We start from the raw sequence: 23,357 nt of genomic DNA on the forward strand, positions 1-23,357 counted from the left end.
AGTTCTTCCCAGGGGAATCTGTCCTTACAGCCATGACAATGTCCCTTACTCTTGCAAGAGGCATGAAGCAGAGACTCCTCAGGCTTAGTGGTTTTGGGCTCTGCTTTGAGCGTGTGCTCAGAGGCCATCATACAGAGGGGTCTCCCCAGCCTGGATCTGACTGGTGTCTCAGGGCATTTTCCATGAAGTGTTTCCATGGGTGAAACTCTTGTCCCTTATAGGTTCAGGGAGAGGAGGAGTAACAAATGCTGCACTTGGCAGTGCTGGGCACCTTCTCAAGGCCATGCTGGCATTAGTTGCAGATGGAAAAAGGAGCATGGGTAGGACAAACAGTCATTGAACTCCAGGATTCTGGGCATAGTCCTTCTCCTTGGGGAGAAGCTCCCCAAGGCGGGGGAAGACTCAAACGAACTAGACTATAAAAAAACACTGAAACTACTTAAACACTAAGAATAATAAAACTACATTTGCCGATTCTGAAGATTGCTATAGACACAGAAGAGTCTGACTCAGGCTACATGCTGGTCAGAAGGAAGTATAGAGGCGTTGATTTGCACCTCCACTTATGCACTCTGTACAGAGCATTGTGGGGAGGAGTAGCTCAGTGGTTTGAGCACTGGCCTGCTAAACCCAGGATTGTGAGCTCAATCCTTGAGGGGACCCCTTAAGGATCTGGGGCCCTTCCAGTTCTATCAGATAGGCATATCTCCACTATGAGTTAGAAATCTGTGGTCTCAGGTACATGCAGCACATACGCACTCACGGTGGAATACACCAAGGTATCAGCACTTGAATAAAGTTTCCTCCCATTTTACCTATGGTTAAAGTGAGGCACAGAGTGGTTAAAAACAATCCTTCAAGGCCCAGGCTGCTTACCATCTCCTTGGCAACACTTGGTATGTTGAAGGATTAGCGCCTCAGTGAATCCGTAGCAGAACTTGGAAACGGAATCCAGGAACACAGTCTTGTTGCCAAGAACTTGCTCTGACCAATAGACATGGCTTTCAACAGACCATTAAAAGCTAACTTTTTGAAGAGCTGTCTACTGGGCTACCATCCATCTTTTTAAAAGGCAGAGCATTGCTTGACTGGGCCTCAGTTCCCTACACATAAACCTAGGCTAACGGCACTTTCCTGTCTCACATGTGTCGTGGCCATAAAAAACATTAAAGACAGTGAGGTGACAACAAACTATGGCTACTCAGAGACTAATCCAATACAAAAATGATTTTTTTGAACACTCATTTTGTTTTTGAGTTAAACATTTCCTTACAGCACCATATTATGCTGGAGAACCCGAAGGAAAAATAGACAAAAAGCAAATACCAATTCTGTTCTTAAAAGAAGGACGCTGTCAGGTTAAAAAACATTAAGAAAAAAATCTTTAACAATATGACAAAACTCGTTAGATTACTGAAAACCTACTTGCCCACAATGTATGCTTTCCCCAGCACCCTGCATTCCCCTTAGTTCAGACAATAAAAATATTGACCTGTCAGTTTCATTCACATCTTGTCTATTTCTCCTTCAGGGTTATCCCATGCTTACAATTTCCTTGCAGCATTGTGTTACGTTAAGTGTAAATCTAAAACAAAATGACTATTAGAAAATTAAAGCATTTTTAGTAATAGATTTTGTACAACTTTTTGGTGTAGTTTAACCCCTTTGTGGGTTCCCCCCCCCACTTAAAGTTTTGGGCACAAAATATACTCCAACCACCCACATTTTTTTGCTTCTGATTAACAATATACTTTGTTTAGAGGCAAAGGGCTTAAGCCTACAACTCATACTCTTATCAATGGTCCTTACTGATTCAAAAATCCCCATTGACCTTAATGGGGCTTATCCGGAGGCACTGAGGTCAATAGTGCTATTCTTCCAAGTAAGAGTTTGCTCAGGCTGGGGTTTTCAGATGAGCCTAAGGGATTTATGCTTTCAATGGAAATTGAGTACTTAGGTTCTTCTCAAATTCCCAGTCTTGGTGTTGCATAAGGCCTGTCTAGACAGAAATAAGACGTAGAGATACACTGATTATAGGATTTCTTCTCTTTTAAATCTGCAGTTAAGATTTTCCTCTCATTTGGCAACACATATTGCTGACATTGAAGTCACAACATTGACCTGGACACCAGGGAGCAGTGATTTCCCCCACCCCATCTAGCGAGAATTGAAATCTGACTCAAGATACGCAAAGAAGAACTTCCTGCTGAGTAACTCAGTTCTAACAGGCTTGGTGAATGGGGAACCAAGGGGGTATATCAAGCAAAGGAAGATTTCGGGTGAATAGCGAGAAGAGAGATTACTCAATGGTGACACCCATTCGGCAGGGGAGCAGTCACTCAGTGGAGTGGTGGAATCCCTACTAGATAGAGCAATCACACATCAGCTGTGGAATAGACTAGAGGCCTGATCCTGGCCTACAAAGACCGATGCATGTGCTTACTTTAACTTACCTAAGTAGCCCCATTGACTTCAATACAGCTACTTTGCGTGAGTGAAGTTATGCATAAGCATTAGTCTTTGCAGGCTTTAGGTCAAGCAAATGGGTGGTTTCATTCCCTAAGCTTGTATGGCTCCATTTTAATCAGCTCAGCTGGTAGATATCCCTATGACAGAGCCTTCTGAATGGCAGGGGGTGCTGGGTTTAAAACTTGGCTGCAGCAACTGCAAGATACACACAAAATTTCATCCCTAGAGTAGTTCAGGGACTTTAGTGGAATTACACTAGGACTGAATCTAGGCTCCAAATGGAGTGAAATATATTGAATCCACGATTTGGTCCATTAGCCAGAGAACGTGGACCTGGTTGAGCTTTTTGGAGCATATGCCCACAGGCATAACTCCCATTAATATATCTGTGGGAAGGACGTGGTAAACACTTGCAGAGTTGATGGTAAGTAACACTTATATTTAATATTATTCAGTGTTCCTTATTTAGTGTAAACTAAAGTTAGATCTGACCCAGATAACCACATCTGAACCTTCTGGGAGGTGTGTAGGGGTGTGGAGTGGTGATGGGGGGGGAGGGAAAGAGTTTAGTTCTGAATCTGAACTCCACATCTTGGGCCCATCTCCAGTGAAAACTAACTCACTGTACCAGTTTTCACAATGAATTTGCCTTTGGCCGAGTCAGCTTTCTGTTGCTCCCATCCTGCTCTTATCATGTGATAGTTTTCTGCAGGGGAAAGCCATGCAATGAGGAAACACTTGGGCCTTTATGAGCCTCTGCATTGTGCTCTAACTAAACACACAGATGTTGTAACATGGAAAAACACAAGTACTTGAATTCTTGCCCTTTCTTTAGGGGAAAGAAAAGGGCCTTTACGAAGACAGAGAAGCTCTTTAAAGAACAGCTTCCATTTCAACAAACAGAGTAAAGAGCCGATTAGTAAAAAAGGGCCTTTTCTCTGACAAATAGGCATGAATTCAAAGACTTGCGTTTTCCATGTTGCAACATTGACATTTTCCTGGCAGAAAGACAAAAATAAAATAAGCCTCTTAGAAGGTCACAAGCCCCCAAGCAATAAAAGCAGCAGCTTAAGCTAAAATTTAGCTCATTCGGTGAAACTACCTGATTAAAAAACAACCACCACCAGGCAAGACTGAAGGAGCCTGAAGATACCCCCAACCTTTCACCTTCTGGTCAGACAATTCCCAAGCTTCTTTAGTGGAAAAAGCAGACAGTCAAACGCAAGTGGTCTTAGGACCAGCAGCAACATCCTGCCTCACAGTGAGAAATCTCAGGATCTCTGTTCTGCTTTGCAAGCGCACATGCACATGGCCAGGAGAACTGTCTGCAGTTATTTCAAGGGTTTAAGCACACAGGATGGAGTGGGATTATGTAGGGCCTGATCCAAGTCTATTGGAGTCTTTCCATTGACTTGATGGGTTTGGATCCAGCTCCTAGGTTAGTATGCACAAAGATAACAACTAGGAGCAAAAAGGCATGACCTAAAAAGAAAAAAAAAACAAAACCTGAATATCAGGAAAAATCTTCCTTCTAGTACGTGCTGCTAGAAAGATTGGAATAACCTCGTGTCAGGGTTCCCTCCCCACTCTAAACTCTAGGGTACAGATGTGGGGACCTGCATGAACGACCCCCTAAGCTTATTTGTACCAGCTTAGGTTAAAGACTTCTAAGGCACAAATTCCTTCCTTGCCCCTGGTATCGCTGCCACCACCAAATGATTTAAACAAACATCCAGGGAGGGCTACTTGGAGCCATACCTCCCCCAAAATATCCCCCCAAACCCATACACTCCCTTTCTTGGGGAAGCTTGAGAATAAATATTCTAACCAATTGGTTACAAAGTGAGCACAGATCAACCCTCCTGAGTCTCTAGGACACTGAAAAACAATCAGGTTCTTAAAATAAAAGTTTATTTAAAAAATAAAAATAAATAAATAAAAAAACCAAACACAAAACAAAAACACAACCATAAAAGAATCTCCTGTGTAAAATCAGGATGGAAGATAACAAAAAGATTCCGAACAGAGGATTTCCCCTCTAGGGGAAATTTTAAAGTTACAAAAACAGGGATAAACCTCCCTCTTAGCACAGGGAAGATTCACAAGCTAAAACAAAAGATAATCTAATGTATTTCCTTGGTATTACTTACTATTTCTGTAATATTAGATTCTTAGTTCAGATATGGCTTAGGGAGATGTATTTTCCATGCCCTGGCTCCTCATTGACCCAGAGAGAACAAAACACACACAAAACCAAAAAACCTTCCCTCACAGATTTGAAAGCATCTCCTCCTCTTATTGGTCCTTTTGGTCAGGTGCCAACCAGGTTATCTGAGCTTCTTAACCTTTTACAGGTAAAGGAGAGATTAACCCTTTACAGGGTTAGGAGGGATTTTATGCCACCCTTGGCTGTATATTTATGACACCTCATAACTGGGAGGTCCCAAAAGGTGAGGCACTTAAAACTAGAGTGCACAACCACTAGAGAATGCAGGGTTCACCACACACTGGCCCCCAGGGAATGGGTCACTTTCACTAACTGGTTTAGCAATCAGGAGACCGAGCACAGAATTGGAGTTTATGTGGGTCTTCAGAAACAAAACACACACGTGTATAATAGTATTGCCCAGGAAACAAAGGCATACAGTAGCTTCTGCACCCAAAACGTGTAGGCAACAGTTACCAGCTTTGCCTCCTTACCCCAGTCCAAAATTTTACAGAGGATCGGATCCTCAGCTGGTGGAATTTAGTATAGATCCAAAGTCAATACAGTTACACCTCTTTACACCAGCTGAGAATGTAGCCCAGGGAGCCTACAAAGGGTGCACACAAGTCAATCATGACAAGTTAGGTCCAGCAATGTGCCAACCAAACCTTCATCTTGTCGGCGAAACAAGGCTATTTTGGATTCCCCCATTTCCCTGTGTGTGGCTTGAGCCCCTAGGAATTTTAGCCTTGTGAAAGTATTCCATGGTGGCTCCACATACAGAATAATAATTCCAGACTAGCATTTAACAGTCATAGAAAAATAAATCCTCTGCTGGTTACCTCTCTTTCTGTACACAGGCTGAATTAGTAAGAAAAAAAGCCGTGATTGAAACTCACTTAAAGATACAGCTAAGCAAATCAGATTAACTCAGGGAGCTATTTAAAATTCTAACCTGCAACTTGTGCTTGTACACTATGTGTGATTGCATCTAACCCGGTATGATATGGCCACTTTGACCTCACAGGACAGCAGGAAATAATGAAAATAGCTGAGTGCAGAGACAATGGAGCCTGCAATCATAAAACATCCCTAAGGAGACAGCATTCTATAATTCACAGTTAGCACTTGCCTTTAGGGGCATGTCCCTTATTTAATAAAGCACTCTATAGTATTCACCAGCAATGTGCCCCAAACGCTGCAGGGACAGTCCTGCAAGCTGGATTGGTTAGGATCATTAATAATTATCTTTGCACTTTTGTAGCAGCATCTTCCATATAATCCTCTTAAGGGGCCTCCTTACCACTAAGTCTCACTATACTGCCTTGAGGCAGGGAAATACTATTGTCCCCTCTTTATAATTAGGAAAAACAGACACCAAGAATAAGTGACCTGAACAAGCTCAGAGAGCAAATCCCCCCCGTAGATGGGTCTGAAAAATGAAATAAAAAGCAAACTGCATTTAAACCTAATTCAAGTGAGAAAGAGTAAAGAAATTATATAACCCAAATAAAAACGTTCCATCATGTTCCCAGCTTCTGTTACACAAGAAGGGCAAGCGTAGGTCTTGTTTTGGTTAGCACAAAGCATTTTACAGGGCAACGTTGGAACATTATTACAGCTCATGGACAGTATAGAGGCTTGGAGGGGAACTCCAAAGAAGGTGGATTGTGTTTTTGGAACAGTCAAATGCCTACCCATTCCAGCTTGTGTGTTATATTCACTTCTGCATCACGAGATGCTTACAAAGCCCCCGCATCTTATGTCTTCACTTGGCAATCACATCCTCCACAGCCAGTCCTAATCCTTTTTTAGAAGCACTGGGGGGGAGGGGAGGAAGGGGGAAATCACCCCGTGAAGGATTGAACTGCAAATGAGTATAATGAAAGGAAGGCAGATGAGTTTGAAGGGTAGCATGATGTATCTTTATACTTCTGTCATGCTTCTCCCCAACTGTATTGCTTTAACCACTCATGTTAAAAGTATGTACCTAGCATGAGAGCAGCTGTCTAAGGATTTGTATTATTCTGTGATACTAGTACCTGATCAAAAGCTTAGATAACTCAATGGAAAAAAAAAAAGACACCTATTGACCTTAACGGGCTTTGTAACAGGCCCTTAAGGAACAGTGTCAAAGGAAACAGGTAAGAGACACCCTTTAATTTTCTCTCAAGGGGCATGGCAAGGGCCACATGCAGTTTCAAACAAGAGCATCCTTTTCTTCCCCACTAGCTGGCCTCAGGGGTGTATGGTAAGTTTTTAATGCAGGATGAATAAAGGAAAAGATAGAGGCTGCTGCAGTTTTACCTTTGAGGCAGTAGGATGACTTTAGAATCCTCATGCCACTGCTAAGTGGGATTCCCAGAATGCAGTTCCAGGTTATGGCTGAATTAAATTCTGGATGTGATGAGGTGTGTGGAGAAGAGCTAGTCAAAATGGTTTATTCAAAGCTTTTTTTCTGAAGGGTGAAAAAATGGCTTTTTATTGAAACAATGTTCTGTGAGAAAAACTTCCATTTGTTGACAGCAGAAAAAAAGTTGATTCTTTGGAACTTTTTGGTGTTTTTGATGGAAACCCCCAAAAAGTTACATGCAAGTATATTAAAAAAATCATTTTCTTGGAATTGTTTTCTGCTGAAAACACAATACATGGTTTTGACCAGCCCTAGTGTGGAGCAGCTGTTATTGTGATGTAAGAATGTATGGTGTGGCTGCAGAGAGCAAAGGTCACTTGTCACTTTAGAAGGCAGGGTTCTGGACAAAAGGAGGCAAATCAGACAGTGGCAGGCTACAGGTAATAGCAGGATCTGGCTTGTATCTGATGTAATATTGGAATAAAAATAATTAGTTAAATAAAAGCTCAGTTGGGGGCAGGGTAGCAATAAAGCAAAACATGACAATCCATATTTATGCCCTGAACTCACTCACACATGCTTAAAGTTAAGGATGAGTGATTTTAAGCACATTAGTAGTCAGTTAAGCACATATGTTTTCAGGATTGAGGCCTTGAAGCAAGATTTATAGCCTTCCTTTAAACACTTTAGGCACTGCTTTTCTCCTCTAGAAGGTAACCATAACATCTTAGCATGCAACTGAATTCTCAGTAAAATAATTTTGATCCAAAAAAAATTAAGAATTTTTGAAGATTTAAAAAAGCTCCTTAAAAAAAAAAAAAAAAAAAAAAAAAAAGAGATACTGGTGACTCTCCCTCCCTCTTGTTTTTCTGCCTGGCTGTTGTTTAAAAACTGACAGTTGCCACAAATGCCAAACGTCACATATCTAAAGCCCCAGACCATCTTGAGCACGAACATTTGAAAAAAAAAAGCATTCCAGGCTAAAGTTATGTTTTCGGGTTGACTACGCGCCTATGAGAAATTGGACACGTGCTTTGGGACTGGTTCATGATACTGGAACTCAGGAGTCTGCGGGGGTGTTCATACATGTGATTTGTGGACTGGATGATTATGCCTTAATGGTTCATAGATTTAGATCCCAAGGCCAGAAGGGACCACTGTGATGATCTAGTCTCATTTTCTGTATAAGAGGATATTGAATGACCAAAATAATTCCTAGAGCAGATCTTTTAGGAAAAACATCCAGTCTTGTTTTAAAAAATTGCCAGTGATGAACAATCCACCATGACTCTTGGTGAAGTCTTCCAGTGGTTAATTACCCTAACTCTTCAAAATGTTACACCTTATTTCCAGTCTGAATTTGTCCAGCTTCAACTTTCAGCCATTGCATCATTTTATCTCTTTTGCTGCTATACTGAAGAGGCCATTATTAAATATTTGTTCCCCATGCCGGTACTTACAAGTCACCTCTTAACCTTCTCTTTGCTAAACTAGATTGAGCCCCTTGAGTCTACCCCGGTAATGTTGTATATTTGGTTGTCACGGTTTTTGTTTCTATGGCAACTGAGTTAGATTATTAGGGGATAGCCCAGCCAGCTTTGGCGGGTTAGGCGAGCTCTGTGTCTGTAAATAAATGCTAGTTTTGTTAGCTGTCTGGTCTCAAGTGATTTCTTCCTACACTGGCTGCCCCCAAGGATATAACAAGTGGTGACAATAGATGGGATTCTGATGCTGCTCCAGTAACAGAAGGAAGAAGAAGTCAAGGTAAAGAACAAACAAACAAACAAATCTGCTTGTTTGCACTGACTGTGAAAGTGAAACTAAAAATCATGGCTACTCTGACCGGGCCACTGGAACCTTTTGATGAGAAAATAGTGCAATGGCAGGTGTATACTGAGCGTTTTGAGCTTTTTGTTATTGCAAATGACATTACAGAAGAGAAGAAGGTGCCAATATTCTTAAGTGTTGTAGGGGCTAAAACCTACTCCCTGCTACACAGCTTACAACACCCTGTTAAGCCTGAGACTAAATCTTACAGTGACATTGTGGAAATCCTGGGGTCCCCTTTTCTCCCCAAACCACTGGTAATTGCTGAAAGATATAGGTTCCACCAAAGAGACCAAAAAGAAGATGAAACAGTTGTACAATCTGTAGCAATTTTAAGAAAGCTAGCAGAACACTGTGAATTTAAAGAGATGTTAAATGATGCCCTGCGTGACAGGTTAGTGCGTGGCCTGCTTCCTAAACCGGCTGCCCCAAGGATAACAACAAGTAAGGCAGGTTTTCTAACTCTTTAATCATTCTTGGGGCTCTTCTTTAAACCATCTTCTTGAACCATGAACAGCAAAACGTATTCCAGCAGAGGTTGCACCAGTGCTAAATATAGAGGTGAAAGAATCTCTCTATTCCTATTCAAATTTTTCCCTGTTTAATGCATCCCAGGACTGCATTACCCCTTTTGGCCACACCGTTGCACTTGGACCTCATGTTCAGTTGATTATTCCACCATGAATTCCATTTTTTTTTCCTCCAGAGTCACTGGTTCCCAGGATAGTCCCCCATTCTGTAAGTATGGGCTGCATTTTTTGTTCTTAGAGGCGTACTCTTACATTTAGTTCTTTCAAAAGATGTATTGATTGCTCACACCCAGCTAACCAAGAAATCTAGATTGTTCTGTATCAGTGATCTGTCCACTTCATTATTTATCATCCCCTGACTTTTGTTTTATCTGCAAATGTGATCAGTGATGATTTTATGTTCTCTTCCAAGTCACTGATAAATATGTCAAAATAGTATAGGGCCAAGAGTTAGTCCTTGTGGGATCCCACTAGTATCACTGAGCAGGTATGTTGATTTCCCAGTTACATTTTGAGATCTACTAGCCAACTTTTAATCCATTTCATGTGTGCCATGTTAGTTTTATATTGCTCTAGTTTTTTTTAAAAAAAAAAATAAAATCAAAATGTCATGCAATACCAAGTCAAACACCTTATAGGAGTATATTACAGCAACACTATTATCTTTATCAATGCAACTTGTAATCTCATTAAAAAAAATCAAGTTAGTTTGACAGGATCTATTTTCCAGAACCACGTGACTAGCATTAATGATATTACCTTCCTTTAATTCTTCATTAATCGAGTTCCATATCAGCCACTCCATTATCTTGCCTGGGACCAATGTCGGACTGACAGGCCTATAAATTATCTGGGTCAGCCCTTTTGACCCTTTTTAAAAATTGGCACAGCACTAGCTTTCTTCCAATCGTGTGGAACTTCCCTAGCGCCCCAAGACTTATTGAAAAAAAAAAAAAAAAAAAAAATCACCATTAACTGTCCAATGAGCTCTTCAGTCAGCTGTTTTCAAACTCTTGGATGCAAATTATCTGGACCTGCTGATTTAAGAATGTCTCTCTTTAGTAGCTTCTGTTTAATATCATCCTGAGATATTAATGGACTGGAAAGAACATTATCCTCACAATATGAAATGACTACACCATCTCCCCCCCCCCCCCCAATACATATAGAAATATTTATTGAATTCTTCAGACTTTTCTGCATTGCTATTGACCAATACCATTTTCAGGCTGATTTTGTTGCTTTTTAGTGATTGCGTTGAAATGCTGGGGGGGCCGGGGGGGGGGGGGAAGAGAGTGAATTTCCTTAACTTATCACAGAAACCATATTGTGAAGCACACAGGTTATATCATCCAAGTACAAGTACACATATGTATTAATACTGGATATAGTACATTGTAAATAAAACCATCTCAAGAGTTTGATTCTGACAGTGAACAGTTTCCCTTAGAGCTTCTGATCAACTTGTTTTCCTTTAAAAAAAATATGAGTATGTTGCAGTTTTAGCCAGTTCAGTTTATTCTTCTTGCACGAACAAGAACGGACGCACAAGTGATCTGTCCTCAGTTACAAGCACCACCACACAGCAAACAGGCATCTGACTGGTACGTTAAAAAGGTGGACTTAAATGTAACCCATCACAGAACCAATTCCTGCACACGATGGGATGCAATTGGTACCACAGTTCTTATAATTGCTGGAGGATAAAATCTTCTGCAGTGGATATTTTAATTTTAGTCCTCACTCAGATATCCCTTATTACAGCATACACCACTTAGGCAGGACATCACCCCAGAGAATCAGTTTAACCCCAAATGATATTTAATAGCAATGACAGCTTAACAACGGGCACTATAATTCTGCTTAATGTGAATGCCTTCAGATGACTCAGGTGTATATCAGTCTATGTTCATATTCCAGGTCCCTCACTTGCCAGGGCAAGTTTCACACTCGCATACCTGAGGCAAGAGGTTTTTCCACACACTGATTATAACAGGTGATCAGGAATGATAGGGGCCACAGAAAGGGAAAGATTGCCCACCAGGGCATCACAATGAAGAGAATTTACTATTTGCAAAATGATTTGTACAAGAACTGATGCGGCACAAAAATAGGGCCATTAAACATAGTGCATCCCCCCATATAAACTTCCCTGGTAATGCATAAGTTTTTATGAACCTGCATGAAATGATACAGCAGAGAACTGTAGCTTTACAAGAAGTCAGTTGTCTAGCATGTACAAATAGCTCACAAGGTGGTTTGCGGTATAATTACAAACAGCCTCAATTGGAGTAGAAGATGCTTGTAAACCCAACAAGATATTGAAAAGGTCAGTACACAGATGTGCTTGGGTACTGTCAGAATGGACAGATCCAAGTGGAAGTAGGTTACTCACCATCAAGAATTGCCCACTGGCCATCTATTTCCGTGTGTTTCAGGTAGGAATCTTCAATGGTTGGGTCATAGTCTGGCACAAAAATCTTCTGGAAGAACTGAATGGTGAGAGCGCTTTTCCCCACGCCACCATCCCCAACCACCACCAATTTGTATGTGGGCAGGTTTTCACTTGGAACAGCACTTGTAGCCATGTTTCCAGTGGGTCAGACCTGAAGGAGAAAGAGAGGCTGACTCATACTGTGCATTAGCAACAACAAGACGGCTACCTGGATACCAGTTTCCATGAGGAGTGACAGCTGGGATTCCTTCCATTAACCTCACTCTAAACTGGTTGAGGGAGAAGGTGGACCATGACCTTGCATCTTTGCTGCTCTTCTCCACGATGCTGGAAAGGGAGCAGAGGTGAGCAGTTTCTGTATGCCATAGGGACTGCTATTGCAAGCAGCTACCCTCAGGGACTGCGGGAAGCGTGAGGGTGGACGCTTGTTAATCCCCATTGGTTTCCAAGAAGCCATTCACAATCTGGGCTCTTATTAGGATTTTAGTGCTGGCTGGACAGCGCTGAAGGACAAAGTCCTTTTAGCAACAGGACTGGCAGAGTGCAGTGGCAATGCAAACTCTTCCCTCTTTTCCCACACATACCAGCACGTCTCAACCTTGACCTAGATGGACCACTGCTATGGGAGGGAAGGTGGCCATGTTTCCACAGCTTATTCCCTTTCTACACAGTCTGTTACACAAAGCTCCCACCCACAGCTCCCTCTCCACTAGCAACTAGCCTGAGAATGAAATCATCTGCACACAAGGTCAAAACAGCTGCTAAGATACAAATGATTCTTTAGTCACTATCAACTCTTGTTGCACTTGAACCAGTGACCGTAATCCATTAGGAATCCCGAGCCATCAGTTCCTTGAGTGTGTCATATTACATACATCATACATCCAAGAGACAGTTATAGTTTGGGCCTTGCCTGCTAAACGCCAGGCAACACCCATAAACAGGGTGTGATGGATGATGCAGCAGGTTAGAGTTCAAATCCTGGTTCAGCTGACATATGAAAAGGCACTTAGCTGGCTTGTCCTCTCTCACTATAAAATTTAGAATAGCTTGCACAGGAGAATCCAGGGTAGCAATGCAGGATTCAAGTTCACTGTCAGGAAGGCTATCCCTTCAATTCTAAAGCATTTCCTGGTCCTTCTTGCAGGCTAAGGGGCTCTGAGGGAATGGGCCTCAGCAGTCTGGCTCTCTTGCTGACAATCTGGCACAACGTAGATTAGGGCTTGCTACTCTTCGGTAGCAGCCTGCTATGTCTCTCTCTGTATTTGATTATAGTTGTGTTTGCTTCTGAATTCTAAGAAATAATCTGAGTGTTATGTTGCAACCTTCCAGGAATAGTATTTATATTTTGCTTTTAACTCTGTGTGTATGCACATAGGAGCATTGCTACCACAACACAAGGCAGCACATGCCATGAGGAAAGAACCAGCAGCTTTCTAGAGACTACACAGATTTTGGCAAGCCCACTTCTAGCTAGTGCTAGTTCTAGCAGGGTTGTCTGGCAGTAGACGAGAGCCGCCCCTCCTGTTGAGAAGTAGAACACAAGTTTGGATATTCATTCCCAATTACAGTCACTGCTAAATGCTGAGATGTGATTTTCCAAATGGGGATTTTTTTCCCATATAATATACACCATAGAGAACAACTTGCCTGTAGTACTTCTGCAAATGCAGGAATAAATTCAGGTTACACAAATTCAGATCCAGGTTTTGTAAGAAGCTGAATTCCTTGAACTCCCATCAGAATCACACGCTAGAAATCTCTCCTTATACTCCTAGAATTGGTTCACTGAACGTTCATTTATGTTTTCTTTCAAGAGAAAGCATAAAAAGGAGGAGAAATATTACAGTGTTGCCATAGGAATGGGACATTGAGACTACATGGACCGCAAGGTAAAAAGACAAGTGCTTCTGTCTGACCTGAGCTGAGACGAGTGTTGACATTCTAATAGGAAAGAAATACTGGGGACACCTGCCAGTATTAATGAACAGTCATAGGTAATTAGATATTTAGAGAAACATCCCTACTTTCAGAATGGAGTTGCAGAAACTCCTCCATAACAACTGGGACAAGCAGCAACATCTGAATTCGGGGGGGGGGGGGGGGGAAGGGTACCTAGGTATTTATCCATCACAAAGTCTGTGTGACATGCTCAGATAACTTAGTGAATTTATCCTCACAACATTCTGCAAGGTAGGGCAGTGTTATTCCCAATTTACAGATGGGAATCCGAGGCATAAAAAGATTATGTGACTTGCCGAGGGAGTGCGCTCACACACACACACACACTTTGTCAGAACTAGCAAATGAACCCTTATCTCCTGGATCTTGGTCTCCTTAACCACAAGCTCATCATATACATGAGTGATGTGCCTCAAAACTTCCAGCCAAACAACCAAGCATATCAATATAACTGCTTGCTTTTGCAAGTTGCAGGTCAAATCCTCTTTTTAGTTTGTACCCAGTGCAATCCCATAAAAGCTGGCTAAACCCTTTCCTTGAACACTCCAAAGGGCAAAGACCTTGGATGAAAACCAGGCCCCACTCAAGTGAATGGCAAGACTCCCATTGACTTCAACAGGGCCAGGATTTCACCTCTTTTCCAGGTGCTTCACGGCATATGCAGATATTAGTCCACATAAATGTTTCTGGACAAGCTGCAGGAAAGCCAAGCTGTCATTCATCTGGTAGCAGGCAGACCACAAGTGAGAATGAATATATGCAGCTTGCTGACCTCACCATAAACCACAAGCTATTTCTCAGTAGACGTAAGAGTTACATTTTCAGTACTAAGCCCTTCAACTTTCTCAGAAATCCCAACCTTGACCCCCATGAAATATTATCATTGTACTTTTTGAAAATAATTAGTCCACAGTGTAAATTTCAACTATAGCCCTTGTGCACACTAGAAGAACTAGTGAAGAACTGGCAACATTGAATAGCGTAATCTCCCAACTGGAATTGGCCAACTGTGGACTGAGCTTCAAAGGGGTCCTACCCAAGGCACTACAGCAATAATGGCTACCAGAGCCCTCAGTGCATGCTGGGAAACGATGTCTGAGTCAGTGGCAGGCACAGAATAGACTAGAAACTCCTGCTGAGGCCAACAGAGAGGCTTCTGCATGGGGTGAGATGAACAAGAGTTTGCTGGGCCAATGATGAGCCAGTGACAGGAGATGGCCTGACTTGGAGACAGAGGCTGGTTTTGAGCTTTGAGTTTGGGAGCTCAGGAAGAAGCAGAACAGCTCAGGGAGTCTCCGATTTACTCTGTCAAAGGGAGTCTTTGCGCTGCCATGGGATCCTGTGCACATGTCAGGCAGTTCCAGCACAGCACAGACTGAGCGTCCAGAGTAGTAAAGATCCAACCAGGACTAGCTACTGAGGACCAACTGAGACCTCCACAGGACTGCAGACTAGGGAGCCAGGAGAGGACCCTGCTCCATCCAGGGATGAAGATACTGTAAGGAGACTTAAGCTGGCCAATGTTCACAGCGCTGCAGCCCTCATCTCCAGTATGTCATTTCCCAGGGAAGGAGCTGGGGGTTGGGAAGAGTTGAGTGCTGGGAGGTGGAAAATTGTTGATGTTTATAAATGTATAATTTATCCACAACCCTTTCCCTCCCCAGATCCTATTTTCCTGCTCCCAATAAAGCCCCCCCCCTTTGGTATATTATGTTGGGGTGTGTCACCTCTTTTGCAGGGGTTTGTGCTGTGTACTTCATTGTTTTGCACCTTCTGGATTTTATCCTCCTTGCCTGTTAGTAGCATTAGTCACTTTCCCAAGAGAAAAAAAACACTCCTTGTGTGTAGGTACAGGGAGAAGTCATCAGGCATCACAAAACACAACCCAAGATCAGGGGAGAAGCCACTACTAGCAGCAAGCAAGACAGAGAAGGCTTGAGCCACACCTCGGGGGCGGGGCATCTCCATCTCAGTTACAGAGAAGCGGCAGAAAATTGACTTGAAGATTCAGACATTAAATTAGTTTGTTCAGAGCAAACAAACAGCAACAGGCATCTTTTAAATCATATCAGCCCAGTGTGGATGAAAGTGGACCTAAAAGGCAACAGAATTACTTAAATATTTCTAATGATTTTCCTACAGCCAACGGGAGCTGCAGGGGTGGCACCTGTGAATGGGGCAGCATGCAGACCTGCCTGGCCACACCTCCACGTAGGAGCCAGACGGGGGACATGCTGCTGCTTCTGGGAGTTGCTTGAGGTAAGTGCCACCTGGAGACTGTGCCCCAACCCCCCATTCCCCTCCTGCCCTCCAAACCCCTCGGTTCCAGCCCAGAGTACCCTCCTGCACCCACAACCCCTCATCCTACACCCCCCCTCCAAGCAGGAGCCCTCACCCCCTCCCACACTCCAACCCCCAATTTTGTGAGCATTCATGGCCCGCCATACAATTGCTATACCCAGATGTGACCCTTCGGTCAAAAAGTTTGCCCACCCCTGTCATAGCACATCCCTTCCACTGAGATCACAACCATCATTGTTAACAAAACTTTGTTGTCCGTTTCAGAGCAAATGTCTACATGTTGTCACAGCTGCATGGAAGCTGCAGAATGAGCAGCAGCTGCAGTGCTTAAAACTGCCCCAACTCCCAAGTTGCCTGCCTGCGAGAATTAAATATACACGCTGTACTCAACAATGCTGAAATTGAGATCTAGTCTGATTAATTCTGTTATTGACAATCAGCTACACTCAAGACTATTGTTAATTTGTAAGGTAGTAGCACCTATGACCATTAAGCTGGGATCAAGGCACATTTTGCTAAGCAATGTACAAACACAACAAAAATTACAGTGCCATCTTGAAGAGGTTACCATCTACATAGGCAAATAGGTCAAACCTTAAACCAGAAAGCTTGATGCCTATTGGAAAGTGCACCCAGGGTGCACAGAAGTTGAACATTAGCAGATCATGTTACTATGTCAAATACGACATTCAGGCTGACTTGCTTGTGTTTGGTAAAAAACACAGGTAGAGTGTACAGATTGGGAAGGAAGGGGGAGACATGAGGCACTGCAAGGAAGAAAGAATCTGCAGCTGGTGTGACAGAAGTATGAAGCATGCCCAATTTTTTTCTTTACTATCTGAATTCAAAGCAGCATGTGATAGTAAACTGAGTGGTGATAATCTTATAATACAGTAATTTATTCCAGAGGATCCAAAAGCACTTTACAAATGATGAGCCAGATCCTCAGCTGGTGTAAGTCAGCCTGCCTCAGCTTTGATTCTGGTTTCACAGAGTTGGCTCTAAAGTCAAGATCAAAACCAAGCCCCTCGTCTTGCTGTTAAAGTGACTGCAATTAAAGATCCAGACTTCAACAGAGAAGCTCTGCATGACCATGAATTTACAGTATCCATAGTAACATGCAATGTTGGAATTGCTTAATCCTGTTATGAAACCTTGAGAAAACTGCAGCTGGTCTCCATGGTGTCCAACCAGTTCACTTCCTTCCTTCAGCTTCTCGCTGAAATGACACCCACGGCAGGGAACTCATTGCTTGAGCAGTGCCACAGCAGGGTGTTTGAGCTGGATTTATTTATAGCTGGAAACTATATGTAAATCTCAATGGTGTTTTTAATAGGAATTGAGATTGAGCTGCCTGTGGCCAAGGAATTTATTGACTATTGACTTGCTTTGATTTGTAGAAAGCTGCTGTCACATGCTCTTGGTGAACAATTTCACTTAACAGACATTCCTCCACAGCTCCAAATTGGACCAGTATCAACAGCAAAGTCCTGCCAACTCCTCCAGACGTCATGACTAATAACTCTTCCCCTACCCACAGCTCACCCGTACCAACTCCTTAACTCAATGCTTCCACAGAACTGTAACAGGCAAGTTTTGCAGCATGTCCCAAAGGCCAGAACTCTGGCTGCATTGGATTGAGGAGAAAGTAAATTCCAAAGTTTGGGGTGCTTTTGCACCAGCACATCACCTCTTGTTCTCAAGTGCTTCAGCTAACTGCATAGATTATCTTCACCAGATGTAGCAGTCACCACCTGATGCACCAAGAGAGGACAACCAGGAACTCAACTATTTGGGTCTTTATAGATCACAACCAACACTTTGACTCATACCCAAAAAGGAACTGGAAGCTAGTGCAGACTACTGAGCACAGGAGAAGCTATGCCATGAGAGTTAGGCCAGTCAAGATTAGGCAGACTCCAAGAACTACCTTTTTGTCAGTTTGAACCTTCTGGGTCTGTTTGTCTCTTCAAATACATGTGATATAACTGCCAACATGTAGTTACAAAAGTAGGGCAACTGACAAATGGCTCTGAGAACTGGGTTTCACATGTACTATGGGTCTGCTGCTCAACCAGTGCCCCAACAGACCCTCACACAGATATAGAGCAAAAGGTGGACATTCTATGCTAACTGCTTGAAAGAGAGAGATGTTAGAAGTGATTACTGGTACAGGCAACTGATATCAAAACTCCCCCAGAAATCGAGCTACTGAAGGCCTTCAGCAGCAGAGTGAAGATTAATGCTCGTAGATTTCTTAGTGAGAATATCCTGTCAGGTGCTGAATGCCCTTAACTACCATTGGCTTCCATGGGACTTGATGGAGCTCAGTTCTTAGCAAGACTAGGCAGGTGAACTGCAGGCATTTCCTTTTGGAGCAGGGATCCAAGCAGAATTGGGATATGCCTCTCATGGCTTCTATTAATTTAAAGGTCTCCCCCAGCAGGAACCAAATCAGGCTTTAAAAGTAAAATTCTCTCTCATCATTAAAGGTCTTCTGTGGAACAAATTTAAAACCTTGGGCTGAATTCAAACACAATTGTTGGGATGGAACCACAGCTCCCAGGCCTACTGCCCCCTGAGGAAGTGGCCTGCCCTTTCATGTCCTCGTACAGGGCTGAGGGTATTATACTCTGGCTCTGGGGGACAGAACCCCATCCACTTTCTGTGCCAGCTAGACCTTTCTAGCTCAGGTTGAACAAAAGATCACAACACCTCTCAGATTGACTGTAAGAGAAGACAGGCCGGGGGTGTAACACGCTTGAGAGTCACAAAAGGCAGTTGCTGCCTGATGAGCACTTAGTAGTTATTTCAGGAAACACAAAATTATAGCCTGAATAATAAACCCCCCACATCCCCCAAAGTCACTGAAAATTACTCAAGTAGGCCTTTCTCTCTCTGGCTTCCCTCTTTCCACTGCAAATTCTTAAATGACAACAGGCAGCTGGAGCCCCTACTAAAGCACGGAGCTGTAACAAATGGCTGCATCTCTCTTGGCCAAACTGGATCTGAATGCTCAGATTTATTTACTTAAACGAGGGTGTCTTTTGGCCCAGGTCCAATACAGAGCAGCAAGTATCAGTCACCTTACTGACAAGTTGTCATAAATGGATAGGTAGGTAAGGGTTAAGTTTCTTTTACCTGAAAAGGGTAACCGAACACCTGACCAGAGGACCAATCAGAGAACTGGATTGTTTAAAGTCAGGGGCGGGAATTTGATAACTCGGGGTCTGTTGTTGTTTCTTAGCTATGAGGAAACACAAGTCTTCTTCTAATTCTCTCACTAATACTTTTTCTAAACATCTGTAAGTACCCAGGAAACCAGCAAAGTAATTCAATAGTGATGGTCTTTGTGGGTGTGTATTTACCTGTATGTTAATTTTTGTGCTGGTTTAACTTGGCTTATCTGTTTAAATCAAAACTGTGTCTTATATTTTCTATAGAAGAGCCTGTATGAGTTTCTAATGCAAGATGATTGTTTATATTGTTCCTCCATCTTTTTTTCTATCAAAGTTTTCCTTGTTAAAGACATTGTGAAGTTCTTTTCCTAGGGAAGGTGCAAAGGGAAACAAGCCAGGCTGTGGTGGCTATTTCTATTGGGTCCGAGGGAAAGAGCAAGACTAACCGGGAAAGACGACGAAGAATTCTCGGTCTGTTACTCGTGGTGGTTACAGTTTTTCCCCTCGTTCATCCCTTGGAGAAGGGGGGTGGCAGAGCCCAGCTGTGGGTACTTTTGCATCCTTCTCCATTGTCCTGAGGGAAGCAGAAAAGCTGGTTTATCTTTGGTCACAGACAGGTTAGCCGCGAGGCCAAGCCTGAAAGGAGGGGGAAAGGGGTTATTTCCTGCTTTAGCATCCAGGGATGGGAATCTGGGTGGTCCCCACCAAGGGAGGGTTGGGGACACCAGATGGGGAGGAAAGAGGAAGGGATCAGGCCCCATAGATTAATTCCTGATCTGGTGGCAGCGAGAATATCCAAGCTGGTAGTGAGCTTGGGGGAGTTTCAGGTAAGCCCCCAAACTTTGGACGCAAAAGTCCAGGTTTGGGACAGGACCAGACTGGTGGACACTAAAGTCCAGGTCTGGGACTGGACGGCTAGATTACCACACAAGTGTCAACTGATATTACTCTTCCCTCAAGCTCTTTAAAAAAAAAATAAAAAAATAAAAAAGTCATCATCAACTTTCTAGGAATGTAGCTGGTGGCACTGGAGGGCTAATCCAAAAGCACTATCTCAGCATAAAATTGGTCTTTGTTATAACTAAAATGACTTATTTGGGATTGTTTCTACTAGAAGCTGTACTGAACTCTGCATCAGAGATAAAGGAAAAATTCCCTGTACGTTACAGCAGTCCGGGGTTTGAGGAAAATGGATCTCTCTCTTACTCTTAATTCCCCTTCACTCCTTGTGCATTTAGCTACAACATGGAAAATCGCTTCCCTTACTAATTTATTTCTGATCAAAAAGCCCTATCGGAAGTGTAAAGGGATGACGGAAAGCCCAGTTTTGCTCTTAAATTCTTTACCACTGAAGCCAGAGATGCCTGTATTATGTTATGATGGAAATACTGAAGCTGAACTAAACATTCTGTAGAAAGAAATCAGATATCTGAGATGTTCACCAGCCCTGCCCATACAGAAATAATAGAAAGAACAAATCTGCACAGGAGGAAATGCCTCGGAATTCCAATGACTGCCCTTCCTGTTAAGTACAATCCCTGGAAATTGGCAACTTCCCGCTTACACATCAGAGCTCACTGACACGCCAATAAATCCTCTGGAATCCACCACTGTTGGCTACTTCGTCTAGTCTTTTAAATAAATCCAGGAGACTCTAAAGCAGGGGTTCCATAACTTGGTTCGTGGCTTGTTCAGGGTAAGGGTTCAGGTAAGCCCCTGGCAAGCCGTGAGACGCTTTGTTTACCTGAGTGTCCGCAGGTATGGCCAGTCGCAGCTCCCAGTAGCCGTGGTTCGTCATTCCCGGCCAATGGGAGCTGCGGGAAGTGGTGGCCTGGCCTGTGCCGCTTCCCTCGATAACCTGCACACCTGGAAGAGGAGGTGGAAGTGTTTGACAGCTGGGGGGGGGGGAGGGAGAGAGAGAGTGAGTATCTCAGATGGAGATGAGGGGATGAGAAAGTCTTGCAAGGAATAGAGTAGGTGCTGGAGTTCTGATTTCCTGTGGAAAGGGTGGGATAGGAAGGAGATGGAGCAGGGCGCGGCGTTTCCAGTGGGTCTCAGTGACAGACTGTGGCCATATGGATCCGACAGGTTTCTTTGCATAAATATGCTTTTCCCTGCCAGAAGTGCAGGTACTGTATAATGCCCCATATTCCCGATCTCCACTTCAGCTCCCCCTTCCCCAGGTGTATGTGGGAAGACAAGAGTACATTAACCTCACAAGACAGCAGACATGGACAAAATGCTGAGGTATTTGCTCTTTTAGGCCCTGATCCAAAACTAATTTTAAGTCAATGGGAGTCTTCCCATTGGACTTCAAAAATCAGGCCCTCAGGTTGCATGAAGCGATAGGCACCACTAGGGCTAGCAAAACGAGCCCTTTTCTTGTCAGAGATTGAATGACTCGATGGAGATCTCAAAAACTGAGCAAAACCCCAAACCAGGAGCGTTTTAGCCCTTCTGAAGTTTAATTGCTAGCAAAAGCCTTTGAAGGCCAAAAGTGCCAGGTCAGTACTGAAAATGGCACCCATGCCATTCTGAGTAACAGTGGCTAGCAACTGCACATGCCAACCGCCTGTGTTCAACTGAAGATACACTTTTCATGCTGACCTTACGTTCTCCCCCATTCTATATTTATATAATCCCCAAATACCATAGGGACTTCGTTATACATAAGCGTATCCTAAAGGCTCTGATTAAATCCTAGCCCCACTCACATCAATGGCAGATTTGCCATTAACATCAACTGAGCCGGGATTTTACCCTCAGTTTTTTGCAGTGCCATGTAGATCATCAAAACTTTTGCCTCCATTGGCCTTTCCTCTGCAGCTGTCCTGTGAATCTGGGGGAGACTGGTAGAATTATAGCCAGGGAGGTGTAAATCCAAGCCAACTTTTTGCAGTCAACAGGGAACAACCAGCAGTGACAGAAACAAGCCAGTGACTGACTGGTAAGAGGGCAACAGACACGATCATCATCTCATGGCAGAGGATGTGTGTGGAAGAACCTAACTGGTGTTAGCCAGCTCTGCAGGGAGTGGAAGAGTGGAGACAGAGGCAACTAAGCTGTTGGGGGTGGGGAATTCACAGATCCCAGTGAGGGGTGGGTAAACACATTGTTTTACAAAAAAATTTAAATTGCATGTTTATTATCCAGAACAATAGATACCTTCCCTGGGTGAGCTGTCAACACGCCCACCCCGCAGCCTTCCTTTTCCTCTGGCTACATACCCAGGTGGAGAGGTGTTCCTCCTAAAAGTGATCTGTGGCAGGACCTGCTGAATTTGACTTTCACTGCATTGTTTATCTATCATTGTTCAGCTCCTCAGTGGCCCTTTGCTGTGTGGTCTCACAGATACTATGTAGTGCTCAGGATGGACTAGACTGGGACCTGTGTCCACTTTGGGCAGGTTCCACACCCCAGGATGGACAGTCACAGTAAAGATACAAGCCTGTTTTACCCAGAATGCCCTCCCCTTGCATCTTAACGGTGCATTTGGCTTTGCACTCCTGCTCCACATGCTCGAAGTACCTAACTGAACTGTCTTTTACACTTCTGCAGAATTATTGCTGTACAGCTTAAGGAGTGACATGGGCCCTTTTCACATCAATTTTGCACTCTCTTTCACAGCTGCAAAGAGTTAACAGCAGTTGTGCAGCACAGGGCTCACTTCCCCCTTGGACGATGGGTTCATATTAGAGAGATGGGTGAACCATGTGGAGTCTAAGTTTTTTTTTTTTTGGGTGGTGGGGGAGGGGGATTGCGAAACTAGTTCCAAAACCGTCAACCTGTTGAATCAGCTATAGAGAAGATATGTACCAACACCACACACTTTCTAGCCCCGGTGAATGCTGCTGTCTATATTAACTGATGTGTGTATAAGCACTTGCACACACAAGAATTTTTCACCCTATCCCCTTTTGTACAATCCTACTGACTTGTTCTGCATTCTCCTCACTCTCTACTCAGTTTAAGCCTCACAGGGCTGCTTACAGGCTGTAGGGCCACCTAGAATTCCTGTAGCATCATGTGCAATGCTGCTCCCTTCCCTCCTGCTACACCAGGGTCTATAAGGAGG

The 23,357-nt window shown here is 43.4% G+C and overlaps 1 protein-coding gene across 1 annotated transcript in view; it reads right to left on the reverse strand.

Annotated features, from left to right (window-relative positions):
* The window catches only part of MRAS (muscle RAS oncogene homolog), a 58,067-nt gene that overhangs the window by 19,588 nt on the left and 15,122 nt on the right, over window positions 1–23,357 (reverse strand). The window contains exon 2 of the mRNA XM_032795831.1: window positions 11,781–11,991. Coding sequence (XP_032651722.1) covers window positions 11,781–11,973 — 193 coding nt within the window. The 5' untranslated portion in view covers window positions 11,974–11,991. The remainder of the gene's footprint in view (window positions 1–11,780; window positions 11,992–23,357) is intronic.

Source organism: Chelonoidis abingdonii, chromosome 10 (genome assembly GCF_003597395.2).
Source record: "Chelonoidis abingdonii isolate Lonesome George chromosome 10, CheloAbing_2.0, whole genome shotgun sequence".
NCBI classification, from domain to species: Eukaryota; Metazoa; Chordata; order Testudines; family Testudinidae; genus Chelonoidis; species Chelonoidis abingdonii.